Below are 17755 nucleotides of genomic sequence, written 5' to 3'. Positions count from 1 at the left end.
ACAAGGATCTGGTTCAGGCTGGTTCAGTGACCTAAGGTAGTCTATAGGGAGTACTGCGCTTGCTTAATAGAGACATGAATATTAACTTAGACACCCCTAAGGAGAAAATGAACTAATTAACATAACAGAGTGATACCTGGATTGATGGAAGGGAGAAGGAGAATGTTGTAATGTATTGGGATTCTGAATGGAAGAAGGGAAATGAAGGTGGGGTGATGTTGAGCATGAAACTGTACAAAGGAGTGATGATTCTGAACCTCCGGTGTGTCTCCGGACCAGGGACACCCGACTCTGCAGACTCAAAATGAAGCTGAACCTGTTCTCCAAGACTTTGTCTCCAGAGTAGTAATTGTGAACACTTTATATTTCACAAGCTTGGGTGCTCGTCCGGGATCCTCAACTCCCACTGCTTGGTGACTAGCTATCGAAGAACGAGAAGGAGCACCCCACTGATTTCAGTGGTCTCCGATTTCCTTGCTTGCCGTCAGTGGTTTGAGCAAGTGATATCCAGACAGGAGACTCTGGAGAATAGGACCTAGGAAAGCTCCAGTAGAGGGAGTGGAACAGAACGAAGGGAGTGGTTCGGTCGGGGCAACTCTCGTGTACGAGACCCGGGTAAGAAAAATTGACTATTAAGTACTACTCGGGCGACCGGGATTCTGTCAGGAGTGAGTGATCTGACAGGGATATGGGTAATTAGAGTGCCCGAGAGAAGAAGGGACTCCAGAGTGGGGGTCCTGGGATTGACATTCCGCCCGATAGTCTGTTGGGGGGATGTTAGGAAACTGGGGTCGGGGAAGGACCCAGGGAAAGACTAATGAAACTATGATAAAGTTTTGTTATTACAAATGACCTCAGACTCTGATTCTGGGGTCTTCGGTTTGGTGGCCCTGACTGGGGTCAGATGAAGATTGAATATGTCAGAAATTAAATTTATTTGTAAATGAAAGAAGTCCTCCAGACCCAGAGGAGTCAGATTATGCAGCGTGTTGGATCCGAGTGACCGAATTGTTTAAGGTTGCTGTGAAAAAAATGAAGAGGAAGACGGACCTCCCTGGGATCCTTTGAAGCACCTGCCCCCGTCGTATGACAGTCAGAGGGGAGGGAAGAATCACCAGGATGCTGGTGATATCCCTCCTAAGGAACACCAACAGGTGAGAGAGACCAATGGAGGGATAGAGGCCTGTGCCCCAGAGATGAAGGAGGCAGAAGAGCTTGGACAGGCAGGAAAAACATGAGAAAAAGAGATAGGCTTGCAGGTTGCCAAACTAACGCTGTAAAACTGGCAGAAGGGGATCAGTAAACCTATGGATGTCCTCCAGAAAAAATGTGCACATAGAAAGGAAAAATCAGGAAAGGAAAGGAAAGGAAAAAATGCAGGAGAAGCCTCCTGCATAGATGGATAAACAAAGACTACGTAGTCAAATGGAAGTCCTAAGGCTGATGGAGGACAGAGAGACGAGTGACCCCAAGTACTCCTCGGGGACCCCCTAAGGACCACCAATAGCATATCATCTGCCTGTATCTAAACCCTTAGCCAGCAATACAAGTATTTTCGGATACTGTTAGTGCTCGAACTCAGAGCCATGATAAATCATCCGGCCACTGTAACAAAGAAGTTAAGATTTAAAGTCTGTGGAAAATTTTAGAAGCTTTTGTTAAAACACATTTGTCTGCATTTGCACAGTTTAAAAATTAAGCTATTTTCAGCGAGGACAGAGAGAACTCAGTGTAAAAACATAAGATACCAGCAGGAAGCCCAGAAGAAGAGATAACGCAGCCAGTTTGTGCGGAATATTATAGAGCAGAGAACGAAGACAGCCAGGAATACTCTTAAAGGGGCCACACAAGATACCAATTTGTTTGCAGTTTAAAGTTGAGCACATACCCATGATAAAGACGTGATTTCTTAAGGCAGCAGATAAAGTATCTAAAGGGTTATCAGGATTGGGATTCCAAAGATTTAGTTCAACATGAGTCCTCCTCAACGAGCCTTATACCTTCCATCCAGGAGATTAGACTCCACCAGAGGGATGCCTCTGATAGAGAAAAATGAGCGATGGAAATGTTCCGGTTGTTATTATGTTGATGAACTTGAGTTTTGGGTAACCCCAGTAGCCAGGGTGTTACTATTGTGGGAAAGTGGGACATTTCAAACAGAAATGTCCCGAATTAAAGAGGGAAAGGGATGTTATCCCTCTGATGACTTTTGGGGAGGATTAAGGGTATCAGGGGTTTCTTCCAGGTGGGACCCAACAAAGAGGATGCCATTTTTCTGGTGGACACAGAGGCCACTAGATCATCATTATACCGGAGGGATTTAGATTCACTAGTCCACAATTAAAGGCATCGGGAGAAGGGGGGAGAGTCATGAAGACCCTTCTGATCAAGGGAGTCTTGTGAAGTATCAAGATAGGGAGGTAATTGAAGACCTGATTCTGGTTCCTCAAGCTGGGGTGAATCTGATGGGACCAGATCTGCAAATTAGACTAGGAGTCAATACCACTCCAGTGGAAGGACGTATAATGGTGAAATTGTACCCATTGAGGGAAGAGGATATCCAGGACATTGGGGACTGTGTCTGGGCCGGAGAAGGAAACAGGGGAGGACTGCAAATAACCCCACTCAAAATAACCCTAAAGGAGGGTTTCCAGCCAGTACAGGTGAAACAGTATCCTATTTCGGTAGAAGGACGAAGAGGCCCTCAGTCAGTTATTGAAAATTTGCTGTGAGATAGAATGCTAGAAAGTTGCATGTCCCCTTTTAACACCCCTGTCCTCCCTGTATGGAAAACAGATGGGACTTACCGCTTGGTCCAGGATCTACAAGAATTAAATCAGATTGTTTAGACATGATATTCAGTAGTCCCAAACCCCTATAACATATTGAATCGAATTCCCCTGGAACATGAGTGGTTTAGTATTGTAGATTTGAAATATGCTTTTTGGAGTTGCCCCTTGGATGAGAATAGTTGGGACTTGTTTGCATTCAAGTGGGAGGACCCTCACTCGGGAAGAAAACAGCAGTATTGATGGACAGTCCTCCCCCAAAGGTTTACAGAATCTCCCAATTTTAGAGCAAGTATTAGAAGAACACCCAAGCATTACAGGAACACAGTTAATACAGTATGTAGATGATCTGTTGATTTCAGAAACAAAGGAAAATGAAGTTTGTAAATCCACTATTGAGAGAGAAAGGGTTAAGAGTTTCTAAGAACAAACTGCAATTTGTTGAACAGGAAGTAAGGTATTTGGGACACTTGATTAGCCAAGGGAAAAAGAGAATTGGACCTGAACGAATTGCTAGTATCACCTGTCTGCCTATACCTAAAAATCAGAAGGAGATAAGGAAGTTCCTCGGATTAATTGGGTATTGCCGACTTTGGATAGAAAAATACGCACAGTAAGTCTGATTCTTATATGAAAAAACTAGGAAGCAAAAAAGAAAATGTGGAGTGGAACCTAGAGGAACAGCAGGAATTTAATCGCTTGAAGAAAGACTTGATTAATGCGCCAGTCCTGGATTTGCCTGATATTAATCAGCCTTCCCACTTGTTTGTAAATGTAGAAAAAGGGATAGCCTTGGGAGTGCTAGCTCAGGAAAAGAGGCCAAAGGCAACCTGTGGCAGTCCTCTCAAAAATGTTGGACCCAGTATCAAGAGAGTGGCCAGAATGCATTCAAGCAGTAGCAGCCATTGCAGTATTAGTGGAAGAAAGCCGAAAATTTACCTTTGGAGGGAGTCTGATTGTATTCACTCCCCACACTGTCAGAACCATTTTAACTCAGAAGTCTCACAGATGGTTGACAGACTCGAGAATTTTAAAGTATGAGGCAATCTTAATGGAAAAAGATGACTTAATGATTTGTACAGATAAAAGTCTGAACCCTTCACAGTTCCTGTACTCGTCAGGAGAAGATAAAGAACCAGAGGACTCAGGGCACGGCTGTAGCGAGGTGGTCGAGCTGCAAATGAAAAGTCAAAATGACTTAGAAGAGGAGCCCCTCTTGGAAGGACAGCGGTGGTTCATAGATGGATCATCAAGCTGTATAGATGGGAAGAGATACAGTGGATATGCTATCGTTGATGGAGTTACAGGAACCGAAGTGGAAACTGGGCGTCTGCCCGGCAGCTGGTCCATTCAGTCCTGCGAGTTGTATGCCCTAATGAGAGCCCTGGAATGGCAGGAAGGTACCATATATACAGATTCAAAATATGCGTTTGGAGTGGTACATACATTTGGTAAAATTTGGAAAGAACGAGGAATGATAACAGTAAGAGGAAAAGAATTGGCTCATGAGCAACTAATTGAAAAGACTTTAGAAGCATTAATCAAACCAGAAAGAATTGCCATAGTACATGTACCAGGACATCAGAAGGGGAACTTAACGATAGCTCTTCTCAGAATTCGGATAGCCCCACAACAAGACATTAGAATATCATAACATAATAACATAACATAACAATTACAGCACAGAAACAGGCCATTAGGCCCTTCTAGTCCGCACCGAACCAAACACCCCTTTCTAGTCCCACCTCCCTGCACAATGCCCATAACCCTCCATCTTCTTCTCATCCATATACCTGTCCAACCTTTTCTTAAATAATACAATTGACTCCGTCGCCACTATTTCTCCCGGAAGATGATTCCACACAGCTACCACTCTCTGAGTAAAGAAGTTCCCCCTCATGTTACCTCTAAACCTCTGCCCCTTAATTCTTAACTCATGTCCTCTTGTTTTAATCTTTCCTCCTCTTAACGGAAATAGTCTATCCACATCCATTCTGTCTATCCCTTTCATAATCTTAAATACTTCTATCAAATCCCCTCTCAACCTTCTACGCTCCAAAGAATAAAGACTCAATCTGTCCAATCTCTCCCCATACTCCAGATGCTTAAACCCAGGCAACATTCTGATAAACCTTCTCTGCACTCTCTCCACTCTGTTTATATCCTTCCTATAATTAGGCGACCAGAACTGCACACAGAACTCCAAATTAGGCCGCACAAACGTCTTATACAATCTCAACATCACCTCCCAACTCCTATATTCCATGCAATGATTGATAAAGCCCAGCATACTAAAAGCCTTCTTCACCACCCTATTCACGTGAGTTTCTACCTTCAGGGAACGATGTACCATTACTCCTAAATCTTTCTGCTCTTCTGTATTCCTCAATGCTCTCCCATTTACCACATATGTCCTATTCTGATTCTTCTTACCAAAATGAAGCACCTCACACTTATCAGCATTAAATTCCATCTGCCATTTTTCAGCCCACTTTTCTAAGCAGCCCAAATCCCTCTGCAATCCTTGAAAACCTTCTTCATTATCCACTATTCCACCTATCTTAGTATCGTCTGCATATTTACTAATCCAATTCACCACCCCATCATCTAGATCATTAATGTATATAACGAACAACAATGGGCCCAATACAGATCCTTGAGGCACACCACTGGTCACCGGCCTCCAACCTGACAGATAATTATCCACTACCACTCTCTGGCCTCTCCCTTTCAGCCAATGTTCAATCCATTTGACTATCTTAAAATTTATACCTAAAGACTGCACCTTCCTAACTAACCTTCCATGTGGTACCTTATCGAAGGCCTTACTGAAGTCCATATAGACAACATCCACTGCGCTACCCTCATCCACATTCCTAGTCACCTCTTCAAAAAATTCAATCAGATTGGTCAAACATGACCTTCCTCCCACAAATCCATGTTGAGTGCTCCTGATCAGACCCTGTCTATCCAGATGTTTATAAGTACTATCTCTAAGAATTTTCTCCATTAATTTACCTACCACAGACGTCAAACTTACAGGCCGATAGTTGCCAGGCTTCCTCCTTGAACCCTTTTTAAATAACGGAACCACATGCGCAATGCGCCAATCCTCCGGCACTATCCCCATATCTAATGACATTTGGAAAATTACCGCCATAGCCTCTGCTATTTCCTCCTTCACTTCTCTCAATGTCCTGGGTAAGATCCCGTCTGGTCCCGGAAACTTATCCACCTTTATATTCTTCAAAAGCCTTAAAACTACACCTTTTGTAATCTCTATATTCCCCATATTTACCCAATTTGCTTTTTTTATCCCACATCTCCCAATATCCTTCTCCTTAGTGAATACCGAAGAAAAGAAACTGTTCAATATCTCCCCCATTTCTCTAGGCTCCACACACAATTTTCCACTCTGATTTTCTAAGGGACCAATTTTGTCTCTAGCTTTCCTCTTACCATTAACATATTTGTAGAACACTTTTGGATTAGTTTTCACCCTGCTTGCCATAGTTTTCTCGTACCTTCTTTTAGCTTTCCTAATTCCTCTCTTAAGATTCCTCTTACATTCAATGTATCTTTCAAACATCTCCTTAACTCCATGCTTCTTATATCTAATGTACGCCTCCCTTTTTCTTCGAACCAAGTTTCCAATATTCCTTGAAAACCACGGCTCTCTCAAACCTTTTGCCCCTCCTTTTAACCTAACAGGAACATAAAGCTTTTGCACTCTCAAAATCTGATCTTTAAAAGACTTCCATCTCTCTACTACATCCTGCCCATAAAACAAATTGTCCCAATGCACACCCTGCAAGTCCTTTCGCATCTCCTCAAATCTAGCTTTTCCCCAATCAAAAACCTCAATCCTTGGCCCTGATTTCTCTCTTTCCATAATGACATTGAAGCTGATGGCATTATGATCACTGGACCCGAAGTGCTCGCCAACACTAACCTCCGTCACTTGACCCATCCCATTTGCCAACAGTAGATCTAATACTGCTCCTTCTCTGGTCGGCACCTCTACATACTGTTGTAAAAAACTATCTTGCACACGTTTCACAAACTCTAACCCATCCATTCCTTTCACAGAATGTGTTTCCCAATCTATATGTGGAAAATTAAAATCTCCCATAATTACAACCCTGTGCTTATCACAAATATCTACTATCTCCCTACAGATTTGCTCCTCTAGGTCTCGGTCCCCTCCGGGTGGTCTATAATACACCCCTACAAGTGTAACCTCTCCTTTCCTACTCCTCAGTTCCACCCAAATAGCCTCCGTGGATGTGCCCTCTAATCTATCCTTCCTAGGCACCGCTGTAATATTTTCCCTGACAAGCAATGCAACCCCACCTCCTCTTGCCCCTCCGACTCTATCACACCTAAAACAACGAAACCCAGGGATATTCAGTTGCCAATCACATCCCTCCTGCAACCATGTCTCACTAATCGCTATCCCCTTACAAGATGTTATTTGGACTCCCATATTTGGGGTGGGTAGAAGGAATACCTACAGTCGAAAGTAATGATGTGTTTTTAAGGAACTATTTACTGGCAGTCTCTCGTTCTCTTGCAGATTTAAAAGCTAAGGGTCTGCTGGCGCCGAGCCCTCCTCTGGATTTCCCTATCCACTCTGTGAATGTTGGTGACTGGGTCCTGATCAAATCATGGAAAGAAGAAAAGCTTCAGCCCCGGTGGAACGGACCATATCTGGTACTGTTGACCACAGAAACAGCGGTCCGAATGAAAGAAAAAGGGTGGACACATGCTTCAAGAATAATGGGACCAGTGGACCCACCACCAGCCGCAGAGGGAAAGAAAGAGGAGTAAAAAGGGACAGAAAAGAAAACTACAATAATGAAACTTTTATGCTGTTGCACACACATCCTGAATAAATCAGCTAATATCTCGGATTTGGCGGTCCATATTAAAAAGTATAGAGAGAAAATCCAGGAGGCTGGAGACAGATATCAAAAAGGAGGTGTATAGGATGATTGGACATGGGGAGATTGGAATTTCGAAGGTTGGGGGCCATGGTTAATGCACCTTGCAATATATAAAAAGTATAGAGAGAAAATCCGGGAGGTTGGAGACAGATATCAAAAAGGAGGTGTATAGGATGATTGGACATGGGGAAATTGCAATTTCGAAGGTTGGGGGCCATGGTTAATGCACCTTGCAATATATGGTTTAATGATTATAGTGGGTTTATTTATTGGATTGGCCATCCTTTGATGTGTTATTACCAGTTTAATCTACTCAGCTATTGGAGCGAAGCAGATGGTATTAAAAAGCCCATGGCAGATGAACAACGACAAATTCAACTCATGTTACAACAATTTGAAGAAACAAAAGATGATCAATAATGCAGTTTAATCAGAAATACATGATAAAGAGAAAAAAGGAGGAATTGTAAAAAATGGTTGAAAGTGATTAAGCTTGCACCATTCTGTAAAAAGTGATGGAATGTAAAGAATGTAGATTAGAGCTTGAGAGTAGACAGTACTAGCTAATGGGCCCCTTCTTATCTCGAGCCCCAAGGATGCAAGGATCTGGTTCAGGCTGGTACAGTGACCTAAGGTAGTCTATAGTGAGTACTGCGCTTGCTTAATAGAGACATGAATATTAACTTAGACACCCCTAAGGAGGGAATGAACTAATTAACATAACGTGCGATGTATGAAGAGGGGGGAACTGAGTGATACCTGGATTGATGGAAGGGAGAAGGAGAATGTTGTAATGTATTGGGATTCCGATTGGAAGAAGGTAAATGAAGGTGGGGTGAAGTTGAGCATGGAACTGTACAAAGGAGTGATGATTCTGAACCCCCAGTGTGTCTCCGGACCAGGAACATTCGACTCTGCAGACTCGAAATAAAGCTGAACCCGTTTTCCAAGACTTTGTCTCCAGAGTAGTGATTGTGAACACTTTATATTTCACACAGCACACATCAAAAGGTTCCAAGTTTCCTTTTTCTGTCAGGTAACAATACATTAAAAATGTAATATGCATGATATACTCAACGCTTGCCTGCCATAGGGCAAAGAGTCACCACGAGCATTCCCGGCATCTCTAACTATAGGAGAAAGAGAAGCAAAAGGGAGTCCCTTCAGAGACACCGAGTGTCTGTGGATTCACCTCCAGCCCTCCTGCAGTCTCCACAGCTGCACAGCAGACACCAGTTCCTCACCAACCTGAGGTCCAGATCCAAGCCTCTGATACGATCAGCACGTTTCCGTGCCCACGGCCCTTTGGGTGTGCTTCTCGCCCTCAGCACCCTCTTGAATCCTGGTTCCATTACCTGGTTCCACGAGCCAGATTCCAGCAGCCTGTGTAGGTCCTCCGACTGCAAGTTGCCAGCAGCAAGAGTGGGTCCTTTAGCCACTTAGCCCCTCACTGGTCCATCATCACCATCCTGTAGGATCGTATCCTATGCTTCTCCTTCCCAAATGGTGGGGGGGGGGGGGGGGTCAGGGGTGGGAGGGGTGTTCTCCCTATTTCTGGTGCTCTGCTTCTCCCTGGGAGTCTGCACCCCTCATGGAATGCTGCCCAGCACAGGTGCTGTCATTATGCGTGAGACCCGTGATTGCACGATTTATAAAAAATACTGTTGGCTCCTTCAAAGCCTATATGGAGCCATTGGCATTAGGACAGGGTAGTAGGACCCAGTGGAGCAGTATTGTGTCTCCGCTCCCCGCTCTTCCAGGTTCACACCTACAGCAGCACTGTAGCAACACTAGCAGCGCTGTCATTTTCACGATAAATGTAAAGTTGTCTGCAATGGGTACACATTACATGGAGCTGACTGTATGCACCAACTGCATATCATACACACCTGCTCACATATGTTGGACCAACTCTAGCTGTACTTACACCATAATGTGTGCTTGTAATGTGGTCGCAGATACCCGCACATTGGCTATGACCAACAGCGAGCGTGGCACGTTTATGTAGTGTGTTACACGCAGGAGCAATACTTCTAAATGCATGGGCAGCAAAAGTGTAAACTTTGGCAAAGCCTACTCCTTGTTCAAAGTGAAAGCAGTTTGACAACGCGCGTGCACACATGCCCGGGTTCTGAAGGAGGTAGGGCTAACCTTCGAGTGGTCCGGGTCACAGAAATCCAGGAGCGTGTCACAGAAGTGATATCCCAGTGACTTGAGGTCTTCTATGCTGAAGTGGGTGTCCCTGCGGTTACCTATTAAATGGGTACAATTTATTGCTTTTGGGAAAGCAGTGATTCGGTCTCTCTCCACAGAAACAACAGCTCCAAGCTCACCCTCCCTGCCTCCCCCGCTGGAAGGGAAACTGGTTCCAACTCAGAAGTGGCATGTCCAGCACACCAGTTTGCCTGAGTCTGCTAGAAGCTGGTTCTGGCTCCCATAGTATCCATGGGAAATTTGATGGTCACAGTAATACAGCGTGGTAACAGGCTTTTTAACCCAATTTACCCAGGCTGACCGAAATGTCCCACCCACACTCATCCCACCTGCATGTGTTTTGCACATATGCCTCTAAACCCGTCCCATCCATGAATATTTCCAATTGCTTCTTTTTTTTGTATATTTTATTTCTTATTCAAAGTAAGGCATACAATCAAACATAAAGTATAACTATACATAATTTTCTCCCCTATAATTCCCTCCCTCCCTCCCCCCCCCCCACTAACTACCCCAAAAGAAAGAAGGAAAAAGGAGTTAAACACATACAACATTCAACCAGTCGCCATGTTTGGTGCTGCCCCAACAGTGGAAAAAAACTCCACTAACATATTTAAACCCATATATTTCATATACAGGCTCCACACCTTAACAAAAAAGGAATAATTATTACATAAATTATAAGTTATCTTTTCAAATGGAATACAGGATCTAATTTCCATGTGCCATCTTTGAATACTTAACTCAGTTTCATTTTTCCAAGTAATAGCTAAACACTTTCTCCCCACAGCCAATGTTAATCTTATAAACGCAATCTGAAATTTAACTAATTTTAATTCCAAACCCAGTTTTTTAATATATCCCAATAAAAATACAAAAGGATCGAATGGATTTAAACTTAAATAAACCTTCCAAAATTTCCATAATTCTACTCCAAAAAGGCTTCACTGTCTCATACAACCATACTGAATGTAAAAAAGAACCAACTTGTTTACCAGTTCAAAAACACAAATCCAAAGAAATAAATTCCTATTTCTTTAACTTCTCAGGAGTTAAATAAAGCTGATGAATAAAATTATAATGAATTAATCTATGTCGTACTAATTTAGTCATAATCTCTTCACATAGTCATCCAGTCATCTTGAGAAATTGAAATAGACAGATCCTTTCCCACTTAATTCTAGCTTTATAAACATCCAGTTTAAACATTTTATGCTGCAATAAGGCATACATCTCTGAAATAAACCCCTTTTTACCTCCTTCAGTAAGTAAATTTTCAAATCTGGTTCATCGAGGTAACCTTAAAGTATGCCCAAAATTATCTAAGAACAAAGCTCGAATTTAATAGTAAGTAAATAACATATTCGAAGAGATTCCATATTTTTCTTCAGTCTATTAAATGAAATAAAATACCCAGGTTCATAACAATCCTCCACCAGTCTAATACCTTTCTATTCCCAAAGTTTCAAAAGCTGATTATTCACTGAAAAAGAAAAAAGTTTATTCTGGCACAAAGGAGTTTTAACCAAAATTTTACCTTCAGTCCCTATAATTTTTCCTGTACCATAACTCCATTAAATGTTTCAACATAGGTAAATTGTAATTTTGCAAAAGCTGAGGATTCCATTTATAAATAAATTGTTCCATTCTTTGTTCATTAATCTGAGCTATTTCAATTTTACCCAATCCAAAGATCAATCCGCTTCAAACATTCTATTAATAAATTTTAGTTGTGCCTGCCACTTCATAATAATTTTGAAATAATAATCATTGCAGTCTGCCTAAAGCATATTTCCAAGTCAGTTTTTGTAACAACACCCTTGCTAATTTACCCTTCCACTAATGCATTCAAATCCTTAAAAAACTTTTATTTGAATTTTACATAGAATCGACTGAAAAAGATACTGTATACGGGAGGGCGGGGTGGGGGGGTGGTGGGGGGGTGGCGTGATAGTGCAGGAAGAAGACGTGAGAAACACTTCCTGGCAGAACTACTTAAAACCCGATTTACAACTTAAAAAAAGTTCTGTAAGTGTTTAAAGTATTGGTGATGACTTCTTCTCTACAGCTATGAGGAAGATAAAAGCACAGATGGTGAAAAAAATGGCAGTTGAGCAGTCGGGAAGTACAAAAAAAACTTGGCCTTACCACACAGAATGAGTCTCCAGCGTTGAGTTCAGCTCCACCCCGGCCCCAGTGATCGTCCCTGGGTAAGGCATTTGCGATGCCGGAGCCGACCTTGCGTACCGCTGCGCAAGATGGCGCCGGCGATCGACAACGATCCTCCCCGGAGCAAGAGGACATTTCGCACATGCGCGCATCATTCAAATGGGCCCAAGCTGCGGGGGGACCTGACCTTCACCAGCCTAGTGACTCTGGGCTGGGCGGGGTCCGTAACTGCAGTCAGACGGCCCCAATTTCTTTAACAATGGAGGAGAAAGAAGAAGAGGGCATCGCTGGATTAGTTGAAAAAGAGGAACAACTACTGGAGGAGGCTGAAAGCTTGGTTGAGGGTAGGCCTGAAATCAGGAAGACTTTTATATTTAATTCGGATTCTGTATTCCTTAATCCTGCTTTAAATGATATAGCTAAACAAAAGGAGAATTTTGCAATGTCAATGAATCAGGGATTTGTTGTAGTCAAGGTGCAATTTAGTTAAATGAAGGGTGCAATGTCTGACATAGGGGAGAAATATCTACTATCAAAATGGATGTTAAAAAGTGTTTGAGAGCTATGGATAAGGTTCAAGATCATTTATAAAAAATGAAGGCATTTCTTGACTATAAGGATGAAGTGGAACAATATAAAGAAAGAATAGACCAATTGTTTATTCAATGTTGCAATAGTACCTGCCTTAACTAGGTATGGTCATGATGCACACTCAATCAGAGCTACATCCTGGCCATGAAACACACAGTCAGTGTAATATCTTGTCCACGATTCACACACTGTCACCCTGACAAGATGTTTGTGAGACACACACCGAAACCTTGAAAACCTGTCTGTGAGATACACACCGTCAACATGACAACCCATCAGTGAGATACACACCATCACCATGACAACCTGTTTGTGAGAGACACACCACTACCGTGAAAACCCATCATGAGGCACACACTGTCACCTTGGTAACTTGTCTGTGAGACACACACCGTCACCATGGTAACTTGTATGTGAGATACCACCATCATGTCAACCTCATCCTGCACCAGATCCAAGCTGCTCAGACTGACCTGTGTTTTCCTCTGAAAGTGTAACCACTCAAAAATTAATTTGATGGCCCCATGGAGCTTGCCTAAAGACAGAATCACTGGGATGATGTTGCGAATTGCGTCGGTCCCCCAGCCACCCTTTGGACAGTGGGAAACCTCACTCACCCAATGTAGATCCGGCAAAGGTTGTTTCCATGGTGTAACTGTGAGTGATCCCCATCTTCCACATCACAATCCGACCCGTGCCTGCCTTACTCTTCTGAACCTTGAACTTGCAGCTCTGGTAGGAGAACTGACCCCAGCAGGAGTTGTTACAGGTCTGGTTCTTCAGGGAATGGCTCCCTCCCTTCCTCCCTCCCTCGCATCTCCCTTTTATTCCCATTGCCTCACCAAGGGAAGACTGAATACTGAATCTCCAGTTTGCTCACAGGTATCTCAGAATGGTTTGGAATGTGGAGCTTATCTAAGTGTGCTGTTGAAACTAAATTGAGTGGAAAATCAAATTGTGGTGTCAAGGTGCAGAGACTCTGCAGAGAGATATAGATTGGTAAAGAGGCAGGGGTCTGGCAGATGGAGAACAATGTTGTTAAACATGAGATCATCAGCTTTGGAAGGAAGCATATTCGATCAGACTACACTGAACAACAATTTTTTTCAAAAGGTTTGCTTCCTGAAATCAGGCATTATGATGGTCAACTTCAAGCTGAACACAAAAGATAATTTTAGTTTTGCTGTATCACGTAGTAAGTTGGAGAAACATTAAATTAACTTTTATTGAATTTAGCATGTTTAATCGTATAATGATGCTGGCACATTGCTTTAGTTCAACTGACTTAAAATATTTTGAGTGTCAAACAACATTCGGCCAGCACTGATGGACTCCAGTTGCCCTGATATCACTTTACCATGGTCACAATGTCCTGGTGAAACCGTTCACTGACGGCACCAAGGTCAGTAGGGAAGAATGCAATAAATGAATTTTCAATGACATGCTGCACTTCACAGTTTTGTATGCTTGAAGCATGTTAAAAATCACAAAAATAGGTTGCACAGCATCTAAAATAAAGGTATGTGATAGGAAGATGTTAAGGTCATTTTCGTGATCAGTAGCCCAAAATCCATAAAAGTGTTCAGGAAGCAAAATCTTTGTTGTCCAGTTATTATTTAAAAGGTGAAACATTTCAGCCGACTGTTGAGCAGAGGGACCTAGGATTGCTTGTGTATGAATCACCAAAGGTTGGTTAGCAGGTAAAACAAATAATCAAGGCTGCAAGTGGGATGTTGGCCTTCATTTCTGGAGGGAGTGAATTTAGGAGCAGGAAGGTCCTGCTGCCACTGTCCGGGGCACCTAGAGTACTGTGTGCAGTTCTGGTCTCCCTACTTGCAGAGGAGGTTCACCAGGTTGATGCAAGAGATGAGGGGGATCAGAATCTGAGGAGAGAGCCTGGGACTCGACTTGCTGGAATTCTGAACAATGAGTGGGGATCATATCGAAACTTACAAAAAGGTGAAAGGAATTGAAGAGAGAAACAAGAAAGCTGTTTCCACTCCTACGCATGCTGAGTTCCTCCAGCATTTCGGTGTGATTTTACTATAATCACAGTGTCTACAGACATTCGTGTTTCACTCACTGGTGGGTGAGACGACAACTCATGGACAGAGCCTCAAGATTTAGGGTGGAGATGAGGAGGAACTGCTTCTCCCAGAGAAGTGAATCTGTGACATTTTCTCCCAAATGAAGCAGTAAAGGCAGCTCCATTAAATATAATTATGACGCAGTTTGATAGATTTTGGCATAGTTGGAGAATTAAAGTAATTGAGGTAAAATGGGTAGGTGATCTGCCATGATCTTGTTGAATGGCAAAGGCTCTCCAGGACGAATGGCCGACTCCTGCTCCTATTTCTGATGTTCTTATCATGTTCTGATGGCCTTGGTTGGAGTTGCCAAAGAGCCTGGTGTTGAGCACCAGTGTGGGATGGAGCAGGGGGACCACCTATACATGGCCAGGTAACCACATGTGCAAGACAGCCCCCTCGAGCACACATCCTCCACAGTGGCCCCCTGCCCCTCCCTCCACCTCCACCCTAGACATCTCTCCACCAACCCCCCACTCTTCTTTATCCTTCCACCCCTCTCCCATACCCTGCATCATCCATGCATGCCCTTCTCCTATGCTCCAACCCTCCCTCCCTCCCTGCCCCTGCCCCCAACCCCCACCTTGTCGGGGGTGTTTTTGCTCATCATCAGGGGGAAGACCATCTCCTCGAACCGCCGGGAGGGTTGGTTTCCACTGCAGCCATACATGAAGACATTGTTCTTCCTGCTGTGTCCATGAAAGTCGCAGTACATGACCACCTCCCGCTCCTGCATCAACCTGGGTGGGGGGGAGGGGTGGGGGGAAACAAGACACGGCATCAGTGCTGCTCCTCAATCATCTCAATGGGTATTCCCCGAAACTCCCCATCCCTCTCCCTCTCCACCCTCATTCTTCAGCCTTGGGGACCCACCCATTCAAACACACCCCCTTGTGACACAGGTCCAGCTCAATGATTCCACTCCCCCTGCACCCCCCCCACCCCCCACCAACCTATCAACCTCCCAACAGGCCAAGTATCTCCCTACTGACAGGTGACCATCAGGGCCTGGGCGTCCCAAGTTCAATAAATCTCCTGCCAAGATTCTGGGACTTTTACGGTTCAAAGGGATTGCTGTTCCAGACACTCCTGCAAGACACAGCACCCCTCAACCCCTCCCCTCTCCCAACCCTCAATCCATCCCTCTCCCAACCCACAACACCTCCCCAGTCCCAAACCTCAACCCTTCCCTTCTCTCAAATCGCAACTCCACCCCTCTCCCAACCCTCAACCCCTCCCTCCCCCAACCCACAACACCTCCCCAGTCCCAAACCTCAACCCTTCCCTTCTCCCAAATCGCCACCCCACCCCCTCTCCCAACCCTCAACCCCTCCCCAATCACAACCCTCAACCCCTCCTTCCCCAACACACTACTGCTCCCCAATCCCAACCCTCAACCCTTTCCCTCTCCCAATCCTCAACACCTCCCTTCTCCCAACCCTCATCCCCTCCCCCTCCCTCAATCCCTCCCCAATCCCAACACTCAACCCCTCCCCATCTCCCAACCATCAACCCCTCCCCTCTCCCAACCCTCAACCACTCTCCAACCCTCAACACCTTCCCAATTCCTGCACCCAACTCTCAACTCCTCCCCTCTCCCAACACTCAACCTCTCTGTGCTCCTAGCCTTCAACCCCTCCAGCTCCCAACCCTCAACCCCTCCCTCTCACCCAACCCTCAAACCCTCCACTCTCCAAACCCTCAACCCCTTCCTCTCTCCCAACCCTCAAATCCCTCCACTCTCCCAACCCTCAATCCCTCCCTCTCTCCCAACCCTCAAACCCCTCCACTCTCCCAACCCTCAATCCCTCCCTCTCTCCCAACTCTCAACCCCTCCCCTCTCCCAAGCGTCAAGCCCTTGCCCTCTACCAACCCTCAACCCCTCCCCACATCCCAGCCTTTTATTTTAATGAACATACAAATTTTTTTCAGTTACAACGTCACAAACGCAAAACACACACGGCGCTAACCAGAAAGCAGAACCCACCATAACATGTGGCAACAAAACCATGAGAGGCAATAATTACGACCATCTCACTATCACACAGTTTTACACATCAAATGAAAACACGATTTTCACCATCAGCCACGATTCACTGGAGGCACCACCATTCCCTGAACTTGGCCACCGTCCCCTCCTGCTCCTGTTCCAACACCATACCGGCCCCGACATAACACTGAAAGATGGGCAGGCCCGTCCCAACCCACCCCTCATCCTCCAATGCAACCCTCAAATCTCCTGTGCCAACTCTTCCATCTCCCCAACCAAATCCTCCTCCCAGACCCATTACTACCCACTCTCTGTCCCAACCCCCTCCCCATCCCAACCCTCACCCACTCCCCGTCCCAACTCTCACCCTGACCCACCACGCACCCACTCCCTGTCGCAACCCTCACCCACCCCGTCCCAAACTACACCCACACCCCGTCGCAACACTCACCCACTCCCCATCCAAACACGCTCCCCATCCCACCATTCAACCATTTCCTGACTCAAACTTCACCCACTCCTTATCCCAAACCCCTCCTCCTCCCCGCCCCAAACCCTTCCTCCTTCCATACTCTCCCACACCCCATACTAACCCTCACCCACTCCTAGTGCCAACCCACTCCATATCCCACCCTCACCAACTCCCTGTCCCAAACCTCACCCCTCACCCTCACCCACACACCATTCCAATCCACTGCCCGTTCGAACACTCACCCACTCTCCATCCCAATCCTCCCCATAACCTGTCCCAACCCTCATCCACACCCCGTCCCAACCAACTCCCCATCCAAACCCTCGCCCATTCCCCGTCCCAACACTCACCCATTCCCCATCCCAACCCTCACCCATTTCCCGTCCACTCACCCACTCCCTATTCCAATGCTCACCCTCTCCCTGTCTCAACCCTCACTCACTCCCATCCCAACTTTCACCCACTCCCCATTCTAACACTCACCCACACCCCATCCC

At 45.0% G+C, this 17755-nt stretch overlaps 2 protein-coding genes across 6 annotated transcripts in view; one reads left to right on the top strand and one right to left on the bottom strand.

Moving 5' to 3' along the window:
* agbl2 (AGBL carboxypeptidase 2) overlaps positions 1–17755 on the bottom strand; it is a 191103-nt gene that overhangs the window by 58336 nt on the left and 115012 nt on the right. For 3 of the 4 annotated variants that reach the window (XM_069894445.1, XM_069894459.1, XM_069894467.1), the window contains exons 7-9: positions 15380–15536; positions 13327–13453; positions 9887–9987 (exon numbers count right to left, since the gene is read on the bottom strand). In XM_069894445.1, the coding sequence (XP_069750546.1) occupies positions 9887–9987; positions 13327–13453; positions 15380–15536 (385 nt within the window). The remainder of the gene's footprint in view (positions 1–9886; positions 9988–13326; positions 13454–15379; positions 15537–17755) is intronic. The other variant, XM_069894451.1, reaches the window with a different exon arrangement.
* On the top strand, positions 76–7976 carry LOC138741001 (uncharacterized). Of its 2 annotated transcripts, none has more exons than XR_011343266.1 (2): positions 76–615; positions 7366–7976. XR_011343266.1 is itself a non-coding variant. In XM_069894428.1 (2 exons), the coding sequence occupies exons 1-2, from the start codon at positions 3640–3642 to the stop codon at positions 7617–7619; spliced, it is 804 nt and encodes a 267-aa protein (XP_069750529.1). In that variant the 5' UTR covers positions 2374–3639; the 3' UTR covers positions 7620–7976. The 2 variants fall into 2 exon arrangements, 1 of the variants encoding a protein (XP_069750529.1); XM_069894428.1 differs by lacking the exon at positions 76–615 and adding an exon at positions 2374–4189.

The sequence above is a fragment of the Narcine bancroftii genome, chromosome 1, assembly GCF_036971445.1.
Source record: "Narcine bancroftii isolate sNarBan1 chromosome 1, sNarBan1.hap1, whole genome shotgun sequence".
Classification (NCBI taxonomy): Eukaryota; Metazoa; Chordata; class Chondrichthyes; order Torpediniformes; family Narcinidae; genus Narcine; species Narcine bancroftii.
This window is presented reverse-complemented; position numbering and strand designations above follow the sequence as displayed.

What these genes read in the sequence shown, in the direction of transcription:
- LOC138741001 (XM_069894428.1), top strand. Translation starts at nt 3,640, where the DNA reads ATGTTGGACCCAGTATCAAGAGAGTGGCCAGAATGCATTCAAGCAGTA. An exon ending in AGCCCTGGAATGGCAGGAAG is followed by an intron (nt 4,190 to 7,365) that starts GTACCATATATA and finishes GTTCTCTTGCAG; the next exon opens with ATTTAAAAGCTAAGGGTCTG.